This window comes from Prionailurus bengalensis, chromosome C2 (genome assembly GCF_016509475.1).
Source record: "Prionailurus bengalensis isolate Pbe53 chromosome C2, Fcat_Pben_1.1_paternal_pri, whole genome shotgun sequence".
In the NCBI taxonomy this organism is placed as follows: domain Eukaryota; kingdom Metazoa; phylum Chordata; class Mammalia; order Carnivora; family Felidae; genus Prionailurus; species Prionailurus bengalensis.
Window position 1 is genome coordinate 137,407,987 of NC_057350.1, and position 24,247 is coordinate 137,432,233.

General features: G+C 39.0%; 1 protein-coding gene across 1 annotated transcript in view; it reads left to right on the plus strand.

Annotated features, from left to right (window-relative positions):
- The window catches only part of KCNH8 (potassium voltage-gated channel subfamily H member 8), a 112,305-nt gene extending 88,887 nt beyond the window's left edge, over positions 1 to 23,418 (plus strand). The window contains exon 10 of the mRNA XM_043593316.1: positions 20,441 to 23,418. Coding sequence (XP_043449251.1) covers positions 20,441 to 21,145 — 705 coding nt within the window. The 3' untranslated portion in view covers positions 21,146 to 23,418. The remainder of the gene's footprint in view (positions 1 to 20,440) is intronic.
- Positions 23,419 to 24,247: the final 829 nt, after the last annotated feature.

Consider the following 24,247-nt stretch of genomic DNA (forward strand, 5'->3'; position numbering starts at 1 on the left):
TTCTGCGCCCACTTTCTCTGGGAGTAAGATTGTTGCTAACTAGACGTAAGAGAGACAAAGGGCAGACTGACAATATAGGAATGAAAAACTAATCAGATTGAAACTCCTTAAATCACAAAGACTTGGCCATACACTGGGTCTCGTAAATAACATCTTGTTAAATACAACAAAACAAACCTAAATACCCTGTTAGAAAACTTTTTATTGAACAATTTCTTTTCAAATATTTTTCTTGGCTAAAAGCACCAATTAATATGAACTGTTTGGATTCTTTTCCCTCATATGTGAGATCATTTAATGGTTTTAAGAACTGACTGACCAATGTCTTAGCTCAAATACTAGAGTCAGTAATTATTCTGGGGAAAAATGTGTATATATCTTCACCTTTTGGAATGTACATAGTTTCCCAAATCACAGCTGTAAATCCACACCCTCTACGATTTTCCTTTGACCATGTGAACTAGTGGTAGATACGTTAAAACAGATAACCACTTGGAAAACAAAATATTTCCCCAATGTGATTCGGTATTTATTATTGCTTTTCTAGTGAGATGATATAAATCTTTTTATCTTGGCATATATTGAAATAAAAAGGGCAAGGTAAAATATCAATGGTCCAATTATCCTTCCCTAAGGAATTAGTTTTTCCTTATAGGAAAATATCTGATTTCTTCATGGCTGAAGCTTAAGTTAGAAAAATCTTATCCTTTGCACAGAATTTAATTTATAGTCTTGACTCTTTGGGTAGTGCGTTAAAACCCACTAAGACAGGCAGAATGAAAATACAAATTGGCTTCAAAGTGTAAAATTATTTTTCTTCCGACCTACTTGTTTTTTTCCTCCTATCTCCTATAATGTCGTTTATGTAGCCAAAAAAAAATCTGTCTTTTAAAATCCAAGCCTAATTTTTCCACTTCCCCTGTATCCTGCCACTCACCCATGTGATCATTTGATTGCTTTATTCTTCATTTATTCTTTTCCTTGTTCCGAGTAAACAAGAGAAGCATTGATAATGAACATGGGATGCACTGCATAATAATAACTCTTTAATAAAAAGGGCAATCCCCAATATATGCGAGGCATGTTGAGCATTATGTAAAGTTTGAGAACATAGCAACAACCCCATTCTGATATTTGCCCAGACATTTAAGATATAAAGACATTGTTCATTGATGTGTAGATTTCATAATCAGCTGGCTAAATACAGAACAAAAATCAGAAAGGAAATAATGTTGGTAATAACCTACATTCACAGAACAGTGAAGGGTGTAAAAGATGTAGGGCAGCTGCTAATATTAGAACGCTTTTGAAAACATTGTCATTGCTCTACAGCGGACAAAGAAATAGTGCAATTCTAAGGAAATTGTTTAAAAATAACAACAAAATGTCACCGTGGGGGACATGGGCTGTGTAAGTCAAATGCTCCATTTCTGAAAAGGTTTGTAGGTAAGGGTTAGAATGTTTTCTCATTTCTGAAATCTGCCTGACCCAGAAAGACATTGCGGCAAAGCCTACCAAGGGAACCTACGTGCTCTGCCACAGCAGGCATAAGACATAAAACACACTAGTAGAGAAAGAGAATGAGCTTTAGAGAAAGAAAAATATTCTTATCCCTATTCATAAAATTAACTCTCTGACTTCAGCAAAGCGTTCACCTTCCCTAAGTTCAGATTTTTTCTCTATTAAATGGTAATGATGAAATCTGCAATATAGGATTGTTGTGAGGACCTAATACCATATGTAAACCATTCAGCATGATGTCTTCTGTTAATAAGGGCTCAAATACTCATTTGCTCCTTATATAAGGTTGTACTTCTATCCAACAAAAGGTAACTCTCAAGTTAGCACCCCCCACCCCCCTACTCTTCCCTGCCCAGTGCAGACTAATTAGTCCATGTTTATGGAAGAAAATGAAAATGAATGGACTTAAGGGAAACATTTGATCATGGAAGTGACTACTTTTTACCTGAGACTTTTCTCTTGCTATGAATTACCGAATAGAGGGGCACCTGGGTGTCTCGGTCAATTAAGTGGCCAACTCTTGATTTTGGCTCAGGTCATGATCTCAAAGTTCGTGAGATTGAGTCCCGCTTTGGTCTCTGTGCTGACAGCAAGGAGCCTGCTTGGGATTCTCTTTCTCCTCTTGCTCTCTGCCCCTCCCCCCACTCATGCTCTCTCTCCCTCTCTCTCTCAAAATAAACATTAAAAAAAAGAAAAGAATAGAAAATTAAAATAGAAAAATGAAAGGGCATATTGTTTATATTTCAGTGTATCTTATTTTAACTAAATAGTTTGATGTAATAGTGTCAGTGTATTGATGTAAAGAACACTTGTTCTATGAGACTTCAGGATTAAAGGGCTAAGAGACCTTAAGTATGCCAGTTTACCAATGTTTAATCATTACCTGATATTACACTAAACATAAATAGCAAAATGATTATAAAACTAGGCAGAATGGAAGCTTACAGGAAAGATAATCATAGCCAAATCTTCATTTTCAAAATGAAAAAATGCAGGTGGCTTGTGAAATCATCCTTGCTCAACAAAGGGCATTTTGACTGGAATTCTCTGATTGACACTTTTAGAATTTTATTTTGTTTAAAAAATAAACAACTTCATTGAGATATAATTAACATATCATATAATTCATCCATTTAAAGTGTATAATCTGAAGGCTTTCAGTATGTTCACAGAGTTGTGCATTCATCACCATACTCAATTTTCAACCATTGTAAACCATTACCCCACAAAGAAGCCCTATACCATATAGCCATCACCCGTGATGCCTGAAGTTCCCCTACCGTCAGCCCTACTAATCTACATTCTCTGCCCATATATTTGCCTGTTCTGAACATTCCCTTTAAGTGGAATCTTACATTATAGCCCTCTGTGACCAGCTTTTTTCATTTAGTATGAGGTTTTCAAGGCTCACCCATGTTGTGGCCATACCAATACCTCATTTCTCTTTACACCCACGTAATATTCCATTGTATGGATATACCACTTTTTGCTTATTCATTCACCAGCTGATGGGCATTTGTGTTGTTACCACTTTTCAGCTAATATGAATAATGTCGCTGTGAACATTCATAAGACATTCACACAAGTTTTTGCGCGGACATGTTTTAATTTCTCTCGGGTAATTAAGTGGAATTGCTGGATCGTGTGGTAACTCTGTGTTTAAAACATCTGAGAAACTGCCAGACTGTTTCCCAAAGCAGCAGCAGCACTTTACATTCAGCAGCATATGAAGGTTCCAGGCTCCTATTTCCTTGCCAACAATTTTTTATTTGTTATTATAAGACTTTGTTATTCTAACCACACTAGTGTGTGTGAAGCGGTATTTCATTGTAGTTTTCGTTTGAATTTCCTGGATAGCTATTAATATTGAGGATCTTTCCATGTGTTCATTCTTTGGAAAATCGTCTGTCCAGATCCTTTACCCACTTTAAAATTGGGCTGTTTCTTTATTCCTGAGTTGTAAGAATTCTTTATATGTTCTAGATACAAGTTATGATTTTCAGTTTTCTTCTCCCATTACTTAAGTTGCCTTTTCATTCCCTACATGCTGGTCTTTGAAGCACAAAAGTATTAATTTTGGTGATATCCATTTTATGTATTTTTTCTTTTGTTCTTTGTGACTTTCAGGTGACATTTACAAATTTCTATCATGAGATCAGTAAAGTCTGCTTCAGTCAGACAAATAAAACAACAATAATGGAAGTTGTTCTTAAGAGTTGCTTTACTACTTTTCTAAATGGCTATGAAGATTTAGAGTTCTATTAATAATTCACACAAGGAAACCTACATGAGTAATACCCTATGGTAAAGGGTATTCCTTAATCCTCTGAATTACTGTTATCATATCTTTTCATTGAAAATTGGTTCAACTGAAACACACTGACAGAATTGCAAGACCATTCCAAGATCCTACTATACAATCTCTTTTCTTCCTCATCATGATCCTATTTAACTCTTGACCATCAATTCTCAAAAGCAAAATAAAAAAAAAAGCTATACATTCACTTGTTGACGTAGAAAAACAAAATCCATTTAACTGCTGGCAAAGCCATTCTGCATTTTTCATTTTAAAACATAAGTATTATTGACAATAATGATTCATTTCATGGACACAGCTTTCTAAACTGGAATATACCCAACTATTTAATGATTTACAGGACACTTTTTGCTTATTTTCAGTTCTCAGGCCTGTATGCATAGATAGATTTGTATCTCTCGTGAGAGGTTTACTGATCATAAATAAATAAATAAATAAATACTCTAAAGAATAATGAGGATCTCCCAAAAGAAAAAAATATATGTAAATCGCTCAAAAGCTTTTCCTGTGAAGTGTGAATTTCGCATTCATGTAGTTTTGGATATTAGCTGTTTCGGTCCTCCAGGCCTGTGATCACTTACATATAGACCTCTTCTAATTTTGAATAGGGAGACTAAATGGACATATTGGTAAGGGCCCCAGGGAGACCAATGCCATATTTCAAATGGGCAATTTGAGCAGGGCTTCATAAAAGGAGTACTTACAAAGAAGTTAGTTGAGTATAGAGAAAACACAAAGGATAGAACAGTCCCTCCCACCGTGGGGATAATAACAGAAGGTCAGTACAACACCTAGGTCTAAAGGGCCCAGAGTAGAGACTGGTTATAGAATCTTGAGTCAGAGGAAGGTGGGTGAAAAGCCACCTGAAAGGAGCTGTGATCTTTGTTGGGATCTTCTACCCACCTCAACCCTGCAGGGAAGCAGCCGGAGGAACACATACCCCAACCTCCCTCTCCTACCCCTCTCTGATCTGCTAATGTTCTACAATGGCCAAACCCAACCAGAAACCAAAGAACCAATGAGCCTGTTGATGGAGTTCATACAAGTCAGCCTCCAAGGAGCAAAACTGGTTGGAAAGTGAATCTGTTCTAAAAATACAAATGGGAAATATTCAGTAAAATGAGTTACTATGTATTCAAGCAAGTACAGAAAAAATCAAATGAAATTTAAACAATTAGTTATTGATTGCTTATTACTAGTAATTAGCCAGTTAGTAGTAACTAGTTATTTACTTACTACTAACCAATAGTTTCAGAATAACTGGTTATTTTTTAAAAAGATGGATATGGGTATTCCCCTCCCATACTTGCTAAATAATTTGTAAGTTGATATGTTTTTAAAAGAATATGCCCCCCTGCCATTTTCCATTCATCAATAGGAAAATTAAGTTCAATAATTGATCCAATCCAACAGCTACAAATAATATTCAAATTTTTTAAATAGAATCTTATAGTCAGAAGTGATTACAGGGAAATTTTCTTTCCTATCCTCCCCCAATACATGAATTTCCCCCTTTTTAAAAAAAATTTTTTTAATGTTTATTTATTTTTGAGAGAGAGAAAGAGAGTGTGAGCCGGGGAGGGGCAGAGAGAGAGAGGGAGAGACACAGAATCCAAAGCAGGCTCCACTGAGCTGTCAGCACAGAGCCCGATGCGGGGCTCAAATCCACCAACTGTGGATCATGACCTAAGCTGAAGTCAGACGCCCAACTGACTGAGCCACCCGGGCGCCCCCATGAATTTCCCAGTGTAAAAAGGAGAACCTCATACATCTTTCAAAAGAGCTATGATTTTGCCTCCAATACCCTATGAATTTTTTTGATTCTTCTATGATGAATCCCAATTCTTAAGTCCCTTCTTTAAACTTTAAGACCTGCTTTCTAAACTTGCCATTCAGTATTTACTTTTTATGTACATTTACGTTATTTTCACATGTACATTTCTTCCTTCCCCAAGGCTCTTGAGAACTTGGATTATGTCTCCAAAGAATTCTGTGAATTGCCTCAAAATTGTCACTATTTTTGTTATTGTTAAAATACTGAGACTTTACTGAAGTGCAACAGAGAATATCCTGTATTTCAAATAAGGACTTGGAAATAAGCATATATGAACTTGTGAAAGTTTGGGGTTTTTTTTAAGTCTTTTTATTGGAGAACAATTAAGCACCTAGAGAAATGGACACTGACACTTCCCATTTACTTGTGCACAATTATAAATAAACACAATATCATAAATCAGTACTAAATTAGTCACATTTCCTTTTTATGGTTATATGACCACGTGATAGGATAGATTTTGAAATAATCAATTTTTTATAAATAATGAGTAGAAGAATTATTCTGAAACAAATATCTAAGCAACCTCAGCTTTGATATTATTGTATTTTCATATTGTGGTGGAATCATAAAATCTGAAATTTGGGAGATATCTCAGAGGCCACCTATTCTGGCTTTTCACCCTATATGAGAATTTTCTTTCTGAGGTTATTGGCAAGAAGTTATTTTGCCTGAGTATTGTCTGTAGTAAGAACTCACTATGCCTCAAAGAAATTGGTTCCCAAACCTACTTGTGCTTTCAGATTCTCAAGGAATGTTTTTTTTACAGGATTATAGATATTTTTACAAATTAATATATAAAATAATGACTACTTTTAAAATAACTATTCCTTTGGCCAAGCATAGACCAACTAAATCTCAGAACCTCTAGAGTTGTCACTGGGTATCTGTATTTTTTTTTAATTCTCCAAATGCTTCTGATGGCCACCAACCTCATTTCTCAATTACTTTAGCTCTTAGAAACCTATTCTCTATATTTAGCTCATATAACTCTCTGTAAAGACTTTTATTAATTTTTCTTCTGTCCCTCTTGAGTTGAATAGAAAAAGCTACGTAAATGTTTTTTCAATGAAAATACTTTAAATTTTGGAGGTAGCTAATATCTTTCTTCCTCCCCATTCTGTGGCATGTTTTTTTCTTCTATAAATGTTCTCTCTTCCTTGAAACTTTACTCATGTGACATGAAGTACAGACCCTTAATCATCATGATTAACTTCCTTTGTCTCTTCCCTTTCCTCTGTTCCAATTTCTTAAAGCAATCACAAATGACCCCAGCTGTCCTACAGAGGACATTTCCAGAACAGACATTGTCCACATATTTTAGCTTATGAAAGCACCTAAAGGTCTTGAATTTGTTCGCTCTGCTCAGAAAGCTCTTCTCCAAGATATCTACATGGACAGCTCTCTTCCCTCTTGCAAGCCTATGTGCAAATGTCAATTTCTCAGTGAAGTCTTCCTTGACCAGTCTTTTAAAAATAGAAGCCCCACTCCCCAAATTTACTTCCAAATTTGTTTTCTCTCATAGCCCATCAAAACTCAATTATAGGGGCGCCTGGGTGGCACAGTCGGTTGAGCGTCCAACTTCAGCCAGGTCACGATCTCGCGGTCCGTGAGTTCGAGCCCCGCGTCAGGCTCTGGGCTGATGGCTCAGAGCCTGGAGCCTGTTTCCGATTCTGTGTCTCCCTCTCTCTCTCTCTGCCCCTCCCTTGTTCATGCTCTGTCTCTCTCTGTCCCAAAAATAAATAAACGTTGAAAAAAATAAAAAAAAACCTCAATTATACTACATAGTTTATTTATCTACATTTGTCGTTGTCTTTATCCCCCCCCCCATTAGAATGTCAGTTCTATGAGGACAAGAGTCTTTATTTGCCTTTTTCTTTGCTATGATTGGCACACAGTAGACATACATTTATGGTGAGAATGCATAAAAAAATGCTGGATTATGCATTATATCTATTTTAACCATCAGGCATTAAAACATTGAAGAGAAAAATGGAATTTCACTTCTGAGTTTGAAGAGACATTAGAAATCCTGTCATGTTACATGTTCTTATCACAGATGAGTAAATTGAGGCCCAGAGATCATCACATATGCAGCAAGAGATATAGAAAGGCCTAGAAACAAGACCTGAATCCCAGTTCAGTAGTTTTCTTTTATTGGGTTAGCTTTCAAAGAAGACCATCCTTGGTCTGCAATGAAAAGATTTCCTTCTGAAATATCAGAAACTCACATCAAGACTTGAGTCTTTGGTCCCTTAAATTACCCATATGTACGTAAGTGCAATATTTGATTTAATCATGCACAGCTCATTTTAAGGTATGATAATTTTAGAAAGGGCTTTCAAAAAAAGACTAATAAAATGTACTATATGTTTATTCAAGAGGAAAATACATGTTTTCCCATATGTTTCCCATTGATGACTATTCCACATGTTAGCATTTTGAAATCCAGAAAAAGAAAGAAAAGAAAAGTAAGGAAAATAAAGAGAAGAGAAAAGAAAAAAGAAAAGAAGTATATTTTAAAGCCAATAAAATGATAGAGTGTTAAGAAGAGACAAAGGAGGTGGCTGGGGGGAGTCCACTTGTAATATACTGACTTTTTAAATGTGTTTTTAAATCAAATATGATAACTGGTAACAAAATACTGTTACGACAGACTTACGCTTACTTCAGTTGATAATCTGCAAGCCTACTTTCTAAAATAAATCTCCTCTGACTTGGAAATAAAGGAGTTTCCATTCAAATAGCATTCATTAAAACGTTTGCTAGGGAAACGTATTTTGTTTGAAACCCCATTATCAGAAAAAGCTTAATTTGGGGAAGGTATCTGCCAGTGGTTAAAAGAAAATCCTTTCTAGACTTCTGAACAAGTTTTAGGTACCATGTTCCATGGTGCTTTATACTACACCTTGCTGGATTGGTCTTTCTCACTGGGGTGTTCAGTGCTCAATTGCTGTGAGAATTAAAAGAAGAACCCTTGCATTAATTCAGATAGGAACCTACCGTTTTGATGTGTTTTTTAGGACACTGATTTGCAGTAGTTAAAAATTGGTCATTGAAATTTACAACAACCAGAGATAAAGGAGAAACAATTAATGAAAAAATCAGTGTTCTTTTTACGGTAAAATATTTTGGGGCTTTTTAAAGAAATTAAATGCATATAGATGTATTTTTTAAGTGAGGTTCTAGTGTGCATATTGAATATTTTGTTTTTATTTTTTAATCATCAGCAATTTTAAACATACAGATATTGATATAGTAACAGATATCCAAATAACTGTTAGCCATATTAGTAAATAATAACATGTCTCCATGTTTCATATGTTGTGCTTTAAAGAAATTTAAAATTTTATATCCTTTCAAGCTCTTTTTTCCTATTTCATAAATAATAGAATTCAAGAGTTAGAGAAAAACATTTAAGAAAAAATTAGAAATTAGAAATTAGGGTAGAAAATTAGAAATAGGGTACTTAAGCCATTTAAGTGTCCAGCTCTTGATTTCAGCTCCGATGATCTCATTCATGAGTTCAAGACCCACGCTGGGCTCTGCACTAACAGTACAGAGCCAGCTTGGGATTCTCTGTCTCCCTCTCTCTCTCTCTCTCTCTCTCTTTCTCTCTCTGCCCTTCACCCACTCGTGTTCTCTCTTTCTCCCCCCCCCAAAATAAATAAATAAACATTAAAAAATTAAAAGTGAGAAAAAGATCATTGTAGAAATTGCCTAAATTAGAAGCAACACAAGAACAAATAAACAAATAATGCCAAATTGGTGGTGAAAAGGGAGGAAAATTTAAAGCATCTTATCTAAATGAAGAGAATTTTTTCTAAAAAGGATTAGGAGGAAAGTGTCAAATATTTAAGATAAACAAAGAAGCTCTAACATAACAAAAAAATGTAAGTCTCAGAATAAGAATGCCAAATTCAGGGAACCAAACAAACACTAAGAACAATAATCCAATAAAACTCCCCTAAAATTACCAAAAAAATTTTGAAACTGCCTACTGCCAATTTCACATCCTAGTGAAATTACTAGACTTTAAAGTAAGAAAAAAAATTCATTAGTTATTTAGACAAAAAAGATCTTTTTATAAAGGACTAGCAAGGGAAAAATCTAGACCGTCATTAGACTTTTAGACAGCAACGTTTTATGCAAGATGAAGTAACATACAAAATATACAAGATGCTTAGGAAAAGAAAGTGTAAACTAAGGATTTTATATCCAACAAAAATAACCATCACGGGGGGCTCCTGGGTGGCTCTGTCAGTTAAGCGTTCAACTTCAGCTGAGGTCATGATCTCATGGCTCATAAGTTCGAGCCCCGCATTGGGCTTTGGGCTGATAGCTCAGTGCCTGGAACCTGCTTCAGATTCTGTCTCCCTGTCTCTCTGCCCCTCCACCACTCACACTCTGTCTCTCTCTGTCTCACAAAAATAAATAAACATTAAAAAAAAAATAATAACCATCAGGTACCAAACTGTTAACATGAAAGAACTCAAGGAATATTGTTCCCATATATATTTCCAGAAGAATGCCCTCAAGAACAAGATTCAGAAAAACCAAGATGATTTGAAAGGCATTGTCATTGGACAAGTTCATCAGCATTAAATATGTGCTTATTTCTAGTACCAAGTCTAAATGAAAGTTAAAGAAGAGAAGGTATAAGTTGTCAAAGGTATGCTCTGACAATGTAAATATGGATGAACCATTGAAAGGGGAGTGGGAAGAGAATTAGAATAGAATATGTCTCCTTCAGTTTTTTAACTGTTTTCAGTAATCATAATTTGTAATGGTGGGACTGGTATTGATATATTGCAATTGTTGAATATGTAATGGGTGATAAAGTAAATGAGTAATTATGAGATCTCTTAATTCTGTCATCTTCTATACCTCAATAACCAGAATTCACAGTGTAAAGGAGATACAAATATAGTCCTGAAATAGAGTTAGAAATATTAGTATGAACCTGTGTAGCATCATATACATGCATACATTTCCAAGCTCTTTCAACAAAAAGGGAGTATAAATAATTACCAGCCCAATAAGAGTGAATATGCCTTGATTATGGCCTCAAATAAAATTTCCCATTAAAAGAAGCTCTTGGATAAATACAGTCTCTTGGAGAAATAGCTGTTTCCACTTTTGGAGGCATGAAATACACATCAGTCCAGAACACCTTAGTGTACAAGACAGCAAGAAAGTTATCACACACTCCTGGGATGATGTCAAAAGAGCTCAGGAGCCAATATGAAGAGTCTTCCACTGGCCAAAGATGGGATAATATTGGTAAGAATAAGAAATACATGGGATTACAACATAAAATAAGTTACATAAAATAAGTAACAAATGCACCAAAGTGACAGCATAATAAGCTTCTGAATTTCCCTCCTCCTACAGACACACTGAATGTACACAGAATAATTCCCTTGGAGAAATATAAAAATAAGAAATAATAAAAACAAACTGAATGACTCCTACACATCAGGTGAATGAGAAAACCCCCACATGGAAACAGATAGGAAAGGCTGGGACACAAAAACCATAAACCCCACCCCAGGTACACTACCATACAATCAATAGGGAACCCCTAAATCCTAGCATTGGAAAGTTTGGACCTTGTGCAGTGCCCCCAACTAGGGCCCTCAAAACACCTAGCTCTGAAAGCCAAACGAGCTTAAGTCCACAAGTCCCACAGGAACAAGTAAAGTAGTTTTTAAATGGTTGTAAGAACGTATCTATGGTTGTATTTCCAGGTTCAGCAGAGAGGGAGCATGCAGAAATGCCCTTCTAGCTTCTCTCTGGAAGGGAAATGACTGCATACTTTCCCAGCTGCTCAGCTTCTAATCCACCTGCACCTACATGCTGTCTATGATCCTCCACTTTGGGACACTGACAGATCTTGGCACATCCTCAACTACTGGGAACCACCCAGAACAGAGACAACAGCTTTGATAATCACAAATACCCTAACCCCTCAAGATTCCACCAAAAACTGTTAGAACCAATAAATGATTTCAGTAAAGTAGCAGGATACAAAGTCAACATACAAAAGTCAGTTGTATTTCTATACACTGATAATGAAAGAGAAATTAAGGAAAACAGTCCCGGGACACCTGAGTGGCTCAGTCGGTTAAGCATCCGAGGGGCGCCTGGGTGGCGCAGTTGGTTAAGCGTCCGACTTCAGCCAGGTCACGATCTCACGGTCCGTGAGTTCGAGCCCCGCGTCAGGCTCTGGGCTGACGGCTCGGAGCCTGGAGCCTGTTTCTGATTCTGTGTCTCCCTCTCTCTCTGCCCCTCCCCCGTTCATGCTCTGTCTCTCTCTGTCCCCCAAAAAATAAATAAACGTTGAAAAAAATTAAAAAAAAAAAAAAAAGCATCCGACATCAGCTCAGGTCATGATCTCATGGTTCACGAGTTAGAGCCCTGTGTCAGGCTGTGTGCTGACAGCTGGGAGCCTGGAGCCTGCTTCAGATTCTGTGTCTGCCTCTCTCTCTCTCTCTGCCCCTCCCCCCCCGTCTCAAAAATAAACATTGAAAAAAAAGAAAAAGAAAACAGTCCCATTTACAGTAGCATCAAAAAGAACAAAATACCTAAGAATAAATTTAACCAAGTAAGTAGAAGACTTATACACTAAAAACTACAAAATATTGATGGAAGAAACTATAGAAGATCTAAACAAATCATAAATGCCAATTACAGACTTGCCAGAGGAACTGGAAAAGGCTGTTTCATCTTAATTCTCAGCTCTTACTGAAAGAATTATAATACGTCTGGAGTTAACCAAAGGGACTAAATCCATAATAAGAACTCATGATCTGACCTCTTTGAGTACAAACCAGCAGCATTATCATCAACTAGGGGCTTGTTAGAAATGCAGAATCCCAGAACCCCACATGTACTGAATCTGAATATACATGGTGTCAAGATCCCCAGGTGACTCCTATATACTTTAAGTCTTAATAAGCACTGTTCTATACAGTTGGTACTCTGAGAGGAGACAGACTTTTGTTTGGTGTTCTTTACTAGCAGTGAGGATCCCTTAGCCAGACAGCAATTTGGATACTAATCAAACTTCGTCACAGGAAGCAGGGAAATAGATGAGAAAAGCAATCAAAAAGTTGATAAATAATGGATTACAATAATACAGCTAAAGTAATAAAGTTGTGTCCGAAGGCCTGAGCTTGCAGAAATTCAATGAAACCATTGGCATAATCACTTTCAAGGCTTGTAATTCTTCTCTTATTATAATTTAAGAGGCAACAGATGCACCTGCAAAAGTGAACCCCTTGGTACTATTTCTGTGCGACCTCAGATAAGCCACATCACCTCTCAACATTCTAGTCTCTCCAGCTGTAGAACAAGATTTACAACTTTTGTTAGTAATGGGATTGAGATCCTCATTCGGATGAAATTTATGCAAGTGCCGAGTAGGATTATTATTTTAGCTGACAGATAAAAAGACTGTCACTTGTTTTTGAATGCTTTATGAAGCAAAAGACACAAGGATGAAATTATGCCCATCGTCCTTTTTGTTTTGCCTGCTTCTGGAGTTTGATTGAACTTGTCTAAATCCCATGGTAAATATGCAACATAACAAAAGATTCAATGAAAGACCATTTAATTACCTGAATCAGAGTTTGTAGAAATGTCTATGTGTTCGTGGCAGGGGGAGAGGATTGGTGTAATTAGTACCCGGAATTTAGGAAAACTGTGTCTAGCAGGAAAATGTGTACATGTTTGGCAAAAATTTAGTGACGGGTCAAGAACTCTTCAAGCTAAGAAGATTATATCAACAGATGCATTCCCCATCTGTTCACTGAATGCACAAAAATGGAAATGACATTTTTTTCTATCAGTTGAAGTTCCAGTTATACTCAGAGGCCATGAATCATACCATGCCAATAGCCAAGAGTCAAAAATGTAATAACATGAATAATAGAAGACAAAAGTTAGCTATCTTCCATGTAAAATAAAAGGTATTGGCAAATACACATTCTCGTCTTCATTAGGAAACTCACACTGCTGTTCCCCAAAGGCACAATCCAAAGTCACAACAGAATAGCCTATCTGTGTGTACACCAAAAGGCACACAATCTAACCGTAAAAATTGGCAGTGTGCAGTCTTACTGCACAAGAGGTCAGCAGCACCACAGATGGATTTTTTCAACTATGTAATAACACAGTGGTTTAAAAATCTGCCATTTTAAAGTGGTGGGGGCATCCATGAGACACTGAGATCATATAAAACATTCTTACCTGCTAGAGTTACAGTGATACTTACTTCTGTGTCTTACAGTGCTATTTAGCGGGGGTTGGTGAAAGTTATTTAAGGGGCACCTGGGTGGCTCAGTCAGTTGAGCATCCCAACTCTTGATTTTAGCGCAGGTCATGATCTCATGGTTTCATGAGGTCGAGCCCCACCCACGTCAGCTCTGCACGGACAGCGCAGAGCCTGCTTGGGATTCTCTCTCTCCCTCTCTCTCTCTGCCCCTTCCCTGCTCATGCACACTCTCTCTACTCTCTCAAAATAAATAAGAAACATTTTTTTAAAAACGTTATTTAAGTTCAAATGAAAATACTCATTTTAAGAAACTCATATTAAGAAATTAACCAGGCAACTTAATATTCATTAAATTACTCAGGCATCAACAAAGATTTTAAATGGCAGGACTTGGGGCGCCTGGGTGGCGCAGTCGGTTAAGCGTCCGACTTCAGCCAGGTCACGATCTCGCGGTCCGTGAGTTCGAGCCCCGCGTCAGGCTCTGGGCTGATGGCTCAGAGCCTGGAGCCTGTTTCTGATTCTGTGTCTCCCTCTCTCTCTGCCCCTCCCCCGTTCATGCTCTGTCTCTCTCTCTCCCAAAAATAAATAAACGTTGAAAAAAAAAAAAATTAAAAAAAAAAAATAAATGGCAGGACTTATGCAGGGACTGGAGCTATTATTAAAAAAACAATAAAGACTAGTCATACTTGCCCCTATCTAGCCCTGCATTGGTCCTTATTCAATGCTGATCCGCACGAAGCTGCACATTGTTGTATCTTGACTCACACGTATTTTATAGAGAATTCTCAACCCGTTTGACTGCAGTTACCCAAACTTTACACTGGAAATGCAGGATCTTAATCAATATTTTTCAAAGACTCTAGTTATTGCTAGTTATTGCTGTTACTATTAGTTACTGCAAAGATCCATGCAAGGCAATGCTAAAACTTGGAGATTCCGTTTCTTCCAAATTAATTATGTAAAAGCATGAACAGAGCGGTTTGTCTCTCCATGCTGAGGCTGAAGAGCAATTATATAGATAACTGGCTTTTATTTTCTTTGGGCTAAGTGTCAGTCCTGGGTTAGTATTCCCTATCATGAAGAAGTTTTCAACTAAGCTGTGTTGCATCATCAAATGCAGATACTGGGATCTTGACAAATTATCAGTTATATGGGGACCAAACTGTAACATTCACTCTATTATTTAGTCCTCACAACAAAGCATTTGTGGAAATATGATTGAGAGGAGGATGAGAAGTAGCATCACATCAGTGGAGCAAATTAAACATAAGAGGGGAAAACCAGATACTCTGGAAATGTGGGCAACAATGACAGTTTCCAAGCCAATAGAAGTTCTGAGAAAACCTAGATCTGGCAAAAGTAGAAAAATTGTGGTGATTAATGATTCCCTTCTTAGAAGTATAGAAAGACCAGTGTGTGGATTGTCAGGGATAGTTGACAAAGTCTGTTGTCACATGGGTATTTCTATTCATGACAGAAGGTACTGCTCAACAAGACCAAAGGCACTGCCCAAAAACCTGCTAAACACCTAATGATTTGGGTGGTTAAATACATGTTACTGGGACAACAGAGGAGGGAAGAATCTTTAGATGCTCCAAAGTTTTGGATAGCAGACTGAACCACTTGGGAGCACAGATGGTGTTTTCAACACTTCTTCTTTCTAGCAGTTGGGACTTTGGAAGGGATGGAGAAATCTTGGATGTGAACAATTGGCTCTGCAGATGGTGATGGTGAGCTGGTTTGGCTAACAGTTTTACATCCTGGACTGATGGGTTTTTATTCACAGAAGAATTAGGAGAATGGGGAGGAAGGAAGGGGGGAAAATGGAGAAAGGAAATGCAACTGAATACACAAGTAAGAGAATAATGTGTATTAGGTTATGGTTTATCTATTTTGTCTGCACAAGTACAAATAATCAGAAGGCCACATCTAAAATAGGCTAGGGTAGCAACCAGGGATGCAAAGAAGCTTACCAAATTTCAACTGATAAAACGACTCTGGATAACTTTATTAAGTTTGTCACTTGGCATCATATAATCATGAAACATGGGAGTCAGTACATAGGGACAATTTCCCCAGGAAATTAAAGCTACCATGGAAATCAAGTCACTTGCTGGGACAAGTGACAAGGCAGTAAGGTAAATAAAGTCTAGCAGAAGTCTTGGCCAAAAGAGACCCCTTTCTATAATTATGAAGGGAACACAAGATCAAAGAGATTCTTAACAGTGGAAATGCCACCTGCTCTTAAAAATTAAGGAATACCCAAGGAATTTATATATAAAACCTTTAAGTCACAATACCTACTTTAAACATATTTACTTGGGACAAAGAGGGTTAGTTACAGATTTCCCAGTATAATTTTGTAGTAGGCAGCTCTCTCCCAGGATATTTCTGGTAAAATCATGAGACACAACAGAATAAAAATTGAAGGTGATATGAAAGCCAAGTCCTTCAAAATGGCAGGACGTACATTCATTTAGACATCCAAGACGTACTGAGTACAAGGCATATTCTGGGCATTGCCCTGAGTCCAGGAGATACTGAGATAAGTAACAGTTTCTATCTACTCTCAAGGAATTTATAGTGTCAGTGGAGGGCAGACAGTCCCACATGATACTCAGGCTGCTTTGTGAGATTAAGTGAGCTGTCGGGAGCCAGCTCTGCAGAGAAAATGAGGGGTTAGAAGAAGTTTGAAGGGAGAGAAGAAACTCACCAGGCTGAAAGGGGCAGAACTGAAGAGCCCCCGGTCAGAGAGAAGAGCACGCTGTGCATGCTGAGAAGTGGGCTGAGAAGCCCCCTGTGTTCAGTCCGATGGTGTGCAAGGCGGAGACTTCAGGACGTGGAGCCACCAGCCAATGAGATGGGGCTTGTGAAGGGCTTTGTGGTATCCACTCAAAAGGGGGTTGTCTCCTCTAACATGAGTAACAGAAGACATTTAAAGAATTTAAGTAGTTATTGAGTTAGGTGGGAAAACTTTGGTGCATTTGATCTGGATGGTTTTTGTTTGTTTTCACTGACCTATTTCTGTAGTACTCTGCTTTTAAGTTGTATTCTGAAGACATATCTCCTTAAATGGATGGAGCCTTGTTCACAAAGGAGCCCCAACAACCTTTTCTTTAGCAAATGCACATCTTCTTAAAATGTTTTTAATGTGTATTTATTTTTGAGAGAGAAAGACACAGTGTGAGTGGGCGAGGGGCAGACAGAGAGGGAGACACAGAATCTGAAGCAGGCTCCAGGCTCTGAGCTATCAGCACAGAGCCTGACGCGGGGCTCAAACTCACCAACCGTGCGATCATGATCTGAGCCGAAGTCAGACACTTAACCGACTGACCTACCCAGGTGCCCCCAAATTCACATCTTCTTACCATGCTATAAAAAAGCATTGAGCCTCACCAGTAGAGACACTGCATTCATTGCTTTCCACATTTGATTGAAAATAAGGTCTTCCCTGTTAGAATGAATTTAGTTAGCAAACCCAGCAGAAAACAGTAAACAAAAATGCAGTGAATCTTTCTGCACTTTCCGTGACAGTCTGTTGTCACCTTCAGTGTCACCAGAGTATCCACCTCCAGGAGATGCCATCTCTCCTTGTGACAGTTGCCTTTGTCTTTGTGAAGGGAGAGATCCCTTACCCAACAGGGATTAATTCCCTCATGTAACGTTAATAAGGTGCAGTGGTGTTTCCTCAGTGACACTGACAGAAATCTTCCCTAATATAAATTGATCATTACCCTCCAGAGCTAAAGAAAGTTCTATTGCCTTAGGTTCCTTGCTCCTTTGAGTTCAAGCTGATACTGTAGTTTTGTTTTCTGGAAATGTTAATGCTTTTTAACATTCCTGGAGCCAGTCAAGACTCAGGATTCCCATTCAAAGTTCATGACCTTAAAGTTGCGGCAAACGCACAGTTAAAGTCAGATGTCAAGAATGTGGCCCTGGAAAGGTATTTCGCCCATAGAAAAATATTTATTTTGAAATCTAGAACAAATAGTTAACCAGAAATCTGTCCGTTGCACCATTGTCTGGCTCCAGATTTCCCCTTGCTTTACGCCATTTTTGTGGTTTTATTTGTATAATTTGATATGAGATTTTGCTGTACTTAATCAGTCTCTGACTTTCTTAGAGATGATGCCAATTACTTACTTGATGATGAACTGACATTTCAGATAGCTTTTACACATGAAGCTGCCTTTTTGTATCATCTGGGCTCTTCACAGATTCTGACCACATTAGCAAACTCTCTCACCTCCTAAGCAATATCTCCTTTTCCATGTGATAATATGCTATAACAGAAAGAGCACCAAACTTAGAAGGCCTGATTTCTAGATCAAGGACTGTCCCTCAGGAAATAAGGACCTTAAAAATGTCATTTAACCTCTGGACCTCAGTGTTCTCATTTTACAGGTAGAGAACTGATGATGTATCAATGCCTATCTTAGCACTGTTTATGGATCCAGTAGAGAAAAGGGTACCCAAAATCATATTGTATTATAAATTTACAAACACTTATGGAATGGCATAATTGTTGGTGTGCCAAAAATGCAAAATGGTTCTTCAAAGACTGCGTCTTTATTCAATCCTAATAAAAGGCCTATTGAAAGCATTTTTACTGGGAACTAGTATACTCCTGGTCAGTTTGATACAGGAATGAAACTTAGACAATCCACAGAAACGGACGGCTAATATATCCCTTCAAACATCTCATTTAGTGTCAGCCTTCTCTTCTGAAATTTTGATAGAAGAGCTAATCAATTCAAGATGGAACCCATGTCTGCATGTGCCAAGATCCAGATCCAGATTTAAGTGTGATCCATGCACTTTAAAATTGAGGCTTGGCAGGTTACGAAATTAGACAACCTGCAGTGAAGATTTCAAAATGCATAGCACCCTTCTCAGGGTCACCGCTTTGCTCCTTAAATTGGAGGCTCAGAGGTATCTTTTTATGACCAGAAGTTTCGGATCTGCTGAAAAGCCTGGACAAGCATTCGATCGAGTCCCTCGAGTTCCAAGCTAGCAGCAAGGCAGAAATACTTTTGGCCTGGCAATTTCAAGGCAGGTGTTACCAGTTGGTTGCCTGAACCATGGAAACACCTCCTTCTGGCCTTTTTTAAATGCCTGATTCAAGCAGCACTACCTCCTGATGGGCCTGCCAGGGAGAATTAGTTTCAGAACGCACTCGCAGGAAGTGGAATGAATTAAGCTGCTGGATGAATTAGGAATGTATACGTAAATGTTGAAAACAGTTGGCACAAAACAGCAATCTTGGATTTGGCATCACTGAAGTTGCACTTCTCTTTGTTTTGTTTTGTTTTCTGATGATATTTAGTCAGTAGGTTCAGCTGCTTATATTGGAGTTTTAGGATTCATGATAGTAAATCAAGTCCTAGAAGATCCTTTATAAAATATAGTCTTAAAGCAATCAAGGCAAAGTATTACAACATCATGTTACTGTTTGTTACAGAGCTCACCAAAGATTAGAAAATACATGTTTGTATCCTGCTTTCTGAAATCCAGGTTTTCTTCACTTTGAAGAATGTAAACCCCCCCCCCAAAAAAAAAAGCTAGATTCAATCTTCTGGTGGGCTTCCTTGGTTAAAAAAAGTGATGTGGTTGGTAAGAAAACAAATAACTCTAGCGAATTTTATTATTGGTTTTAAGAGTAAAATGAATCATGGAGACTCTTCAGTGGTTCTTAAGTGTTTGAGAGTTGTGTCTACTTCGAAAATCTTACAAAAGCTGAATGCCTTGCCTAGAAAAGTGAATAAAACACATGCCACACAATCTGAGTTATAATTCCACAAGGTTCCACGTTCACTGATGGACCCCCGTGCCCCCAAGCTGCCCATAGTGTTGATCTGTACCTACCCGCCTTGTAGGTCGTTCTGATTTCTGTCTCCCGTTCTATGGTTTCCCCTCTTTTTGCAAACTCTGTCTCTGGGAAATGGGGTGTAGGTTCTTGCTTACCACCTTCATCATCGCTGAAGGCCAGTTTGTCCCTGAACCTACAGTAACCATGGATCTCAACTACACGTGACAAAAGTGAGCGCTATCATTTACTATCTACTCTGGACAGATAGTGTATTGAGTGCTTTACACACAACCCCACCACTCCATACTGTTTTCTGAGGCATCCAGGATGATTTGTGTGCACCACTGTGTATCCCACTAACTCAGAGTAAGCGGGAGGTACTGCCTGTATTTAAGAGATACGAGAGACACTTGACCCATGTCTCTAATTGTGTTCAAGAACCCCAGAGTCCCTGATTCAGAAGGCCTGACTATGAATGTCTCCCTGGATTCCCCTCAGAATAAGGATGGCTTTACCTCAGGTGCCCAGCCTCTCCATCTACCCCTTGGACTTGGCTGGAGTTGGCGGTGGAGCGGCCTTTCGCACCTTCCTACTGAGAAATCTCATTTCCCTGCCTCGCTGCTCTGAAATCACCACCACGCACCTCTGACTATTGCCTTCTGCTTTGCTTTGTCCACACAGGTGACGACATTGACTCAGGAGGTCTCCCAGTTAGGTAAGGACATGAGGAATGTGATGCAACTTCTGGAAAACGTTCTCTCACCCCAGCCGCCGTCGCGGTTTTGCTCTCTGCACACCACCTCTGTGTGTCCCCCCAGGGACAGCTTACAGACCAGGATGACCTGGAGTGCGCACCAGCCTTGCCTACACTTGCAAGCAGGTGGAGCTGCTTATACTCAAGCACAACTCTGTCACGGTAATGTCACCTCAGACATTTGGAGTGTGGATCCCTCCTCTGTGGGGAGCAGCCCCCAGCGAACTGGAGCTCATGAGCAAAATCCTGCAGACAGTGAACTTTACCACTCTCCGAACCTCGATTATTCACCTGCCCACTGCCAGGTTGTCCAGGAAGGTCACTTGCAATTTTTAAGGTGCATCTCTCCACATTCAGATTCCACACTGACGCCTCTGCAGTCCATCTCCGCGACTCTCTCGTCCTCCGTCTGCTCTTCGTCGGAAACCTCTTTGCACCTGGTTCTCCCCAGCAGATCGGAGGAGGGCAGCTTCAGCCAGGGAGCCACGAGCCCCTTCAGTCTGGAAAACCTGCCGGGATCTTGGGACAGGGAAGGAGCGGCCTCGATCTCTACTGAACCCTTGGAGAACTTTCCACTGGAAGTTGTCACAAGCACAGCAGAAATGAAAGATAATAAAGCCATAAACGTATGATATTCGCACGTGCGGCAGCTGCCAGTCTCAAACCCACCACTGCATGACAGCTTTAGTTTGCCTTTTTTGCCCGGGCAGGTGTGAAGACTGGGCAAAGCGGGGGGGTCCCGCGGGAGAGCGCCGTCAGAAGCCAGCCAGAGGCACAGCCGCATCCGTGCCGTAGCAAACACTTGCCAGACCCTAGAAACCTAGCAGAAGCAGTTTCCTCTACAGGTATTCACTTCCTGGTCTGTGTGACCGACTTTTTAAAAGTCCAGAGACCCCGAGGGTCTGAGCAGCTAGAAGTCCCAGACAAAGAATTGGTGGATTCGTTTTGTCCTAGGTGACTTTTGTGAAGTGCGGCGAAGGTTTTCCTGAGTGCCTGTTTGTCATTCCCCAACAATATCCATAGCACTGGTGGCCTCGGGAGTGCACAGCTCCCGCTGATCTATTTTTCTTTTTGTGAAGGCAAAGGGACAATTATCACTGCATGTCATCTAGACAATCAGTCAAATAGAGCTGGTGGCCAGTGGTTAGCTATTGCACGTTATTTGCCATGTAAATGAACATGTCTTTATTTATCAGGAAAAACAAAAAAGAGAGGCTATTTTTATATCCTTGGTATGAAATATGTATTTAAACTATTTAAAATATTTATAAAGAAATGAATGTTTTCTTTTCATTTTGGTAAAAAAGAAAAAGCTTGCCGTTTTAACAAGAAATGCACTACCGTTATTATGTATAGTAGATCAAAAATTATTTATTAAGAGGATGTAGTTTCAAAAGGAACCCACCTTTTATCTGCATGCAGTTTGCAACAAATGTACCCTCACGCTTCGGGATTACAAAAGAGCAGTGAGGTCATATTTTATTAATGAAATAAAAACATAGACTGAGTGTCAAATATGTGGGCTTTGGCACGGTGGTAGGGAAGGCTCCACCTATTTAGTCTCCACTGATTCACACCAACGACCTGAATTAAGGCTGCCCCACTGTGCTAGCATAAATGTCTCTCCTCCAGGCATCAAACTCAGTGTTGTTCAGGAACCCAAATTTGGTGTGTGGAATATCAGATCACAACTCCTGTAAGCCATTTTGGCCTCAAAATGAGGGAGAGAACCTTGGCTGTATCCTTCCTCTGTGCTATTCTTGCAGGAGAGGTTGTAGACCAGTGAAAATTCCAAAATGGAGCCAAGACTTCTGAGCAATGACTTGTGAGAGTGAAGCCAGCTTACATCGGATCAGCGTTTTCATTGTTGTTTCTGTAAAGTTCTCAACAATGCCATAAGTTATGCGGAGCAGGTGTTTCCATTCTCATTTCGCAAACAGAAAAAAAAAAAAAAGTAGTAACAGAGATTACAGAGCTCAGATGCCGGAGATGGTCTAGAACCTATAATGCTCCCTGCATCTCAGCCAACATGCAAATTCAGATGCTGGCTTGGTAATGATTTAAACACCTTCGCTCAACTTTTATCTTGATGTTTGAAAACATTTAAGGCCAAATCATCCCAGACATTCTTAGAAAACATCACATTTATGTTCTGTAGTCCCCCTGTTCTTACTTCGCATCACAAAGAATAAACGATCCAAGAATTGTATCATTAAAAACAACTAAACAAACTAAAACTTCTCATGTGTGAGTCTTGTACCCTAAAATTGGCTACAGCAGCAGAAAGAAATATGTAAGGAAAAGGGAAACAGTATATGTTTACCAGGCAAGTTACTCAAGACAATGCCTTCTACTTCTCCACTGCCAAAATTCAATCTCTCCTTACCTACGTGAATGGAAAATTTAGGCAAAGGCGATTTTCTAGATTTAATGTATTTATGTTTGTATTCATTTGTATTCTCCTTTTAGCTCATCCTGACCTATATAATCATTTTAAGTGCCATTCAAAAAGAACTAACCGGTGTTAGTGTGTGAATATTCTTCCGGCAGGCTACCAACTACTATTACTGATGCTAACAAATAATGACTGGCATTCTGTGTTTTGAGTAGTGACTATGTACCAACAGATGTTTAGAAATGAACACATGTTATGTTTCCTCATATAATAACCAATGCTAAAAGTGACTTACTATTATCCCCATTTTGTAAATGAATAATTGGGCCACGGACTTCTTTTAACTTGTCCAGTCACATTGTTTTAAATGATAAACCGAATACCCCCATGGCCGCTCTGGGTACCCTTCCCTTCATGTCCAAAGCTATTCTTGCTGTCTTTTTTAAAACTTTACCAGTAACTAATTCTTTTTGAAGTCTGTGAATAATAAAATATCTGTTTTTTAAGGAAGCATACACATGGGACAAATTAGTTCAAATGTGAGGATCTGAGGAGGCCCCAGTGAAATGCCTGGAAACATGCCCATAAAAATATGGGCAGCCAGCCAGTCCCCTTCTCCATATCTACTCCTAACAGCTGACTTTCACGGGTGTAAGAACCAGATGCCTGCCCTTGTATGTCTGCAGCTGGACAAAAATGAATGAGTGCCTGGGATACGTGAGGGTTCCCACTGATTTCTAACAGGAGGACACCTGCCTCATCTGAATGAGCCCCTCCTTACTCCTTATTCATTACCCTGATAAACAGAACTGCCCCACATCCTGGGCAGCTCAGAATGACATGCTTTGTTTTGTGTCCGTGTATTGTGATATTACTCCAGGAAATGAGAATTCCAAGTTGTTCTAGGTGTTTGGTTTTCGAAATGTCGTTGTAGCATACGTAGCAGAAGCCCTTATCTTCTCATCAGGGATGCGTGTTCAGATCTATTTTCCTCACCTACCCACTCTGCTGAAGAGGCAAAACAGGGATCCAGAAGGAAGAAAAGCACTTATTTTCTTGGTCAAATATATTTTCTTAAAAATAATATTGAGGACAGGGGCGCCTGGGTGGCGCAGTCGGTTAAGCGTCCGACTTCAGCCAGGTCACGATCTCGCGGTCCGTGAGTTCGAGCCCCGCGTCGGGCTCTGGGCTGATGGCTCAGAGCCTGGAGCCTGTTTCCGATTCTGTGTCTCCCTCTCTCTCTGCCCCTCCCCCGTCCATGCTCTGTCTCTCTCTGTCCCAAAAATAAATAAATAAATGTTGAAAAAAAAAATTAAAAAAAAAAATAATATTGAGGACT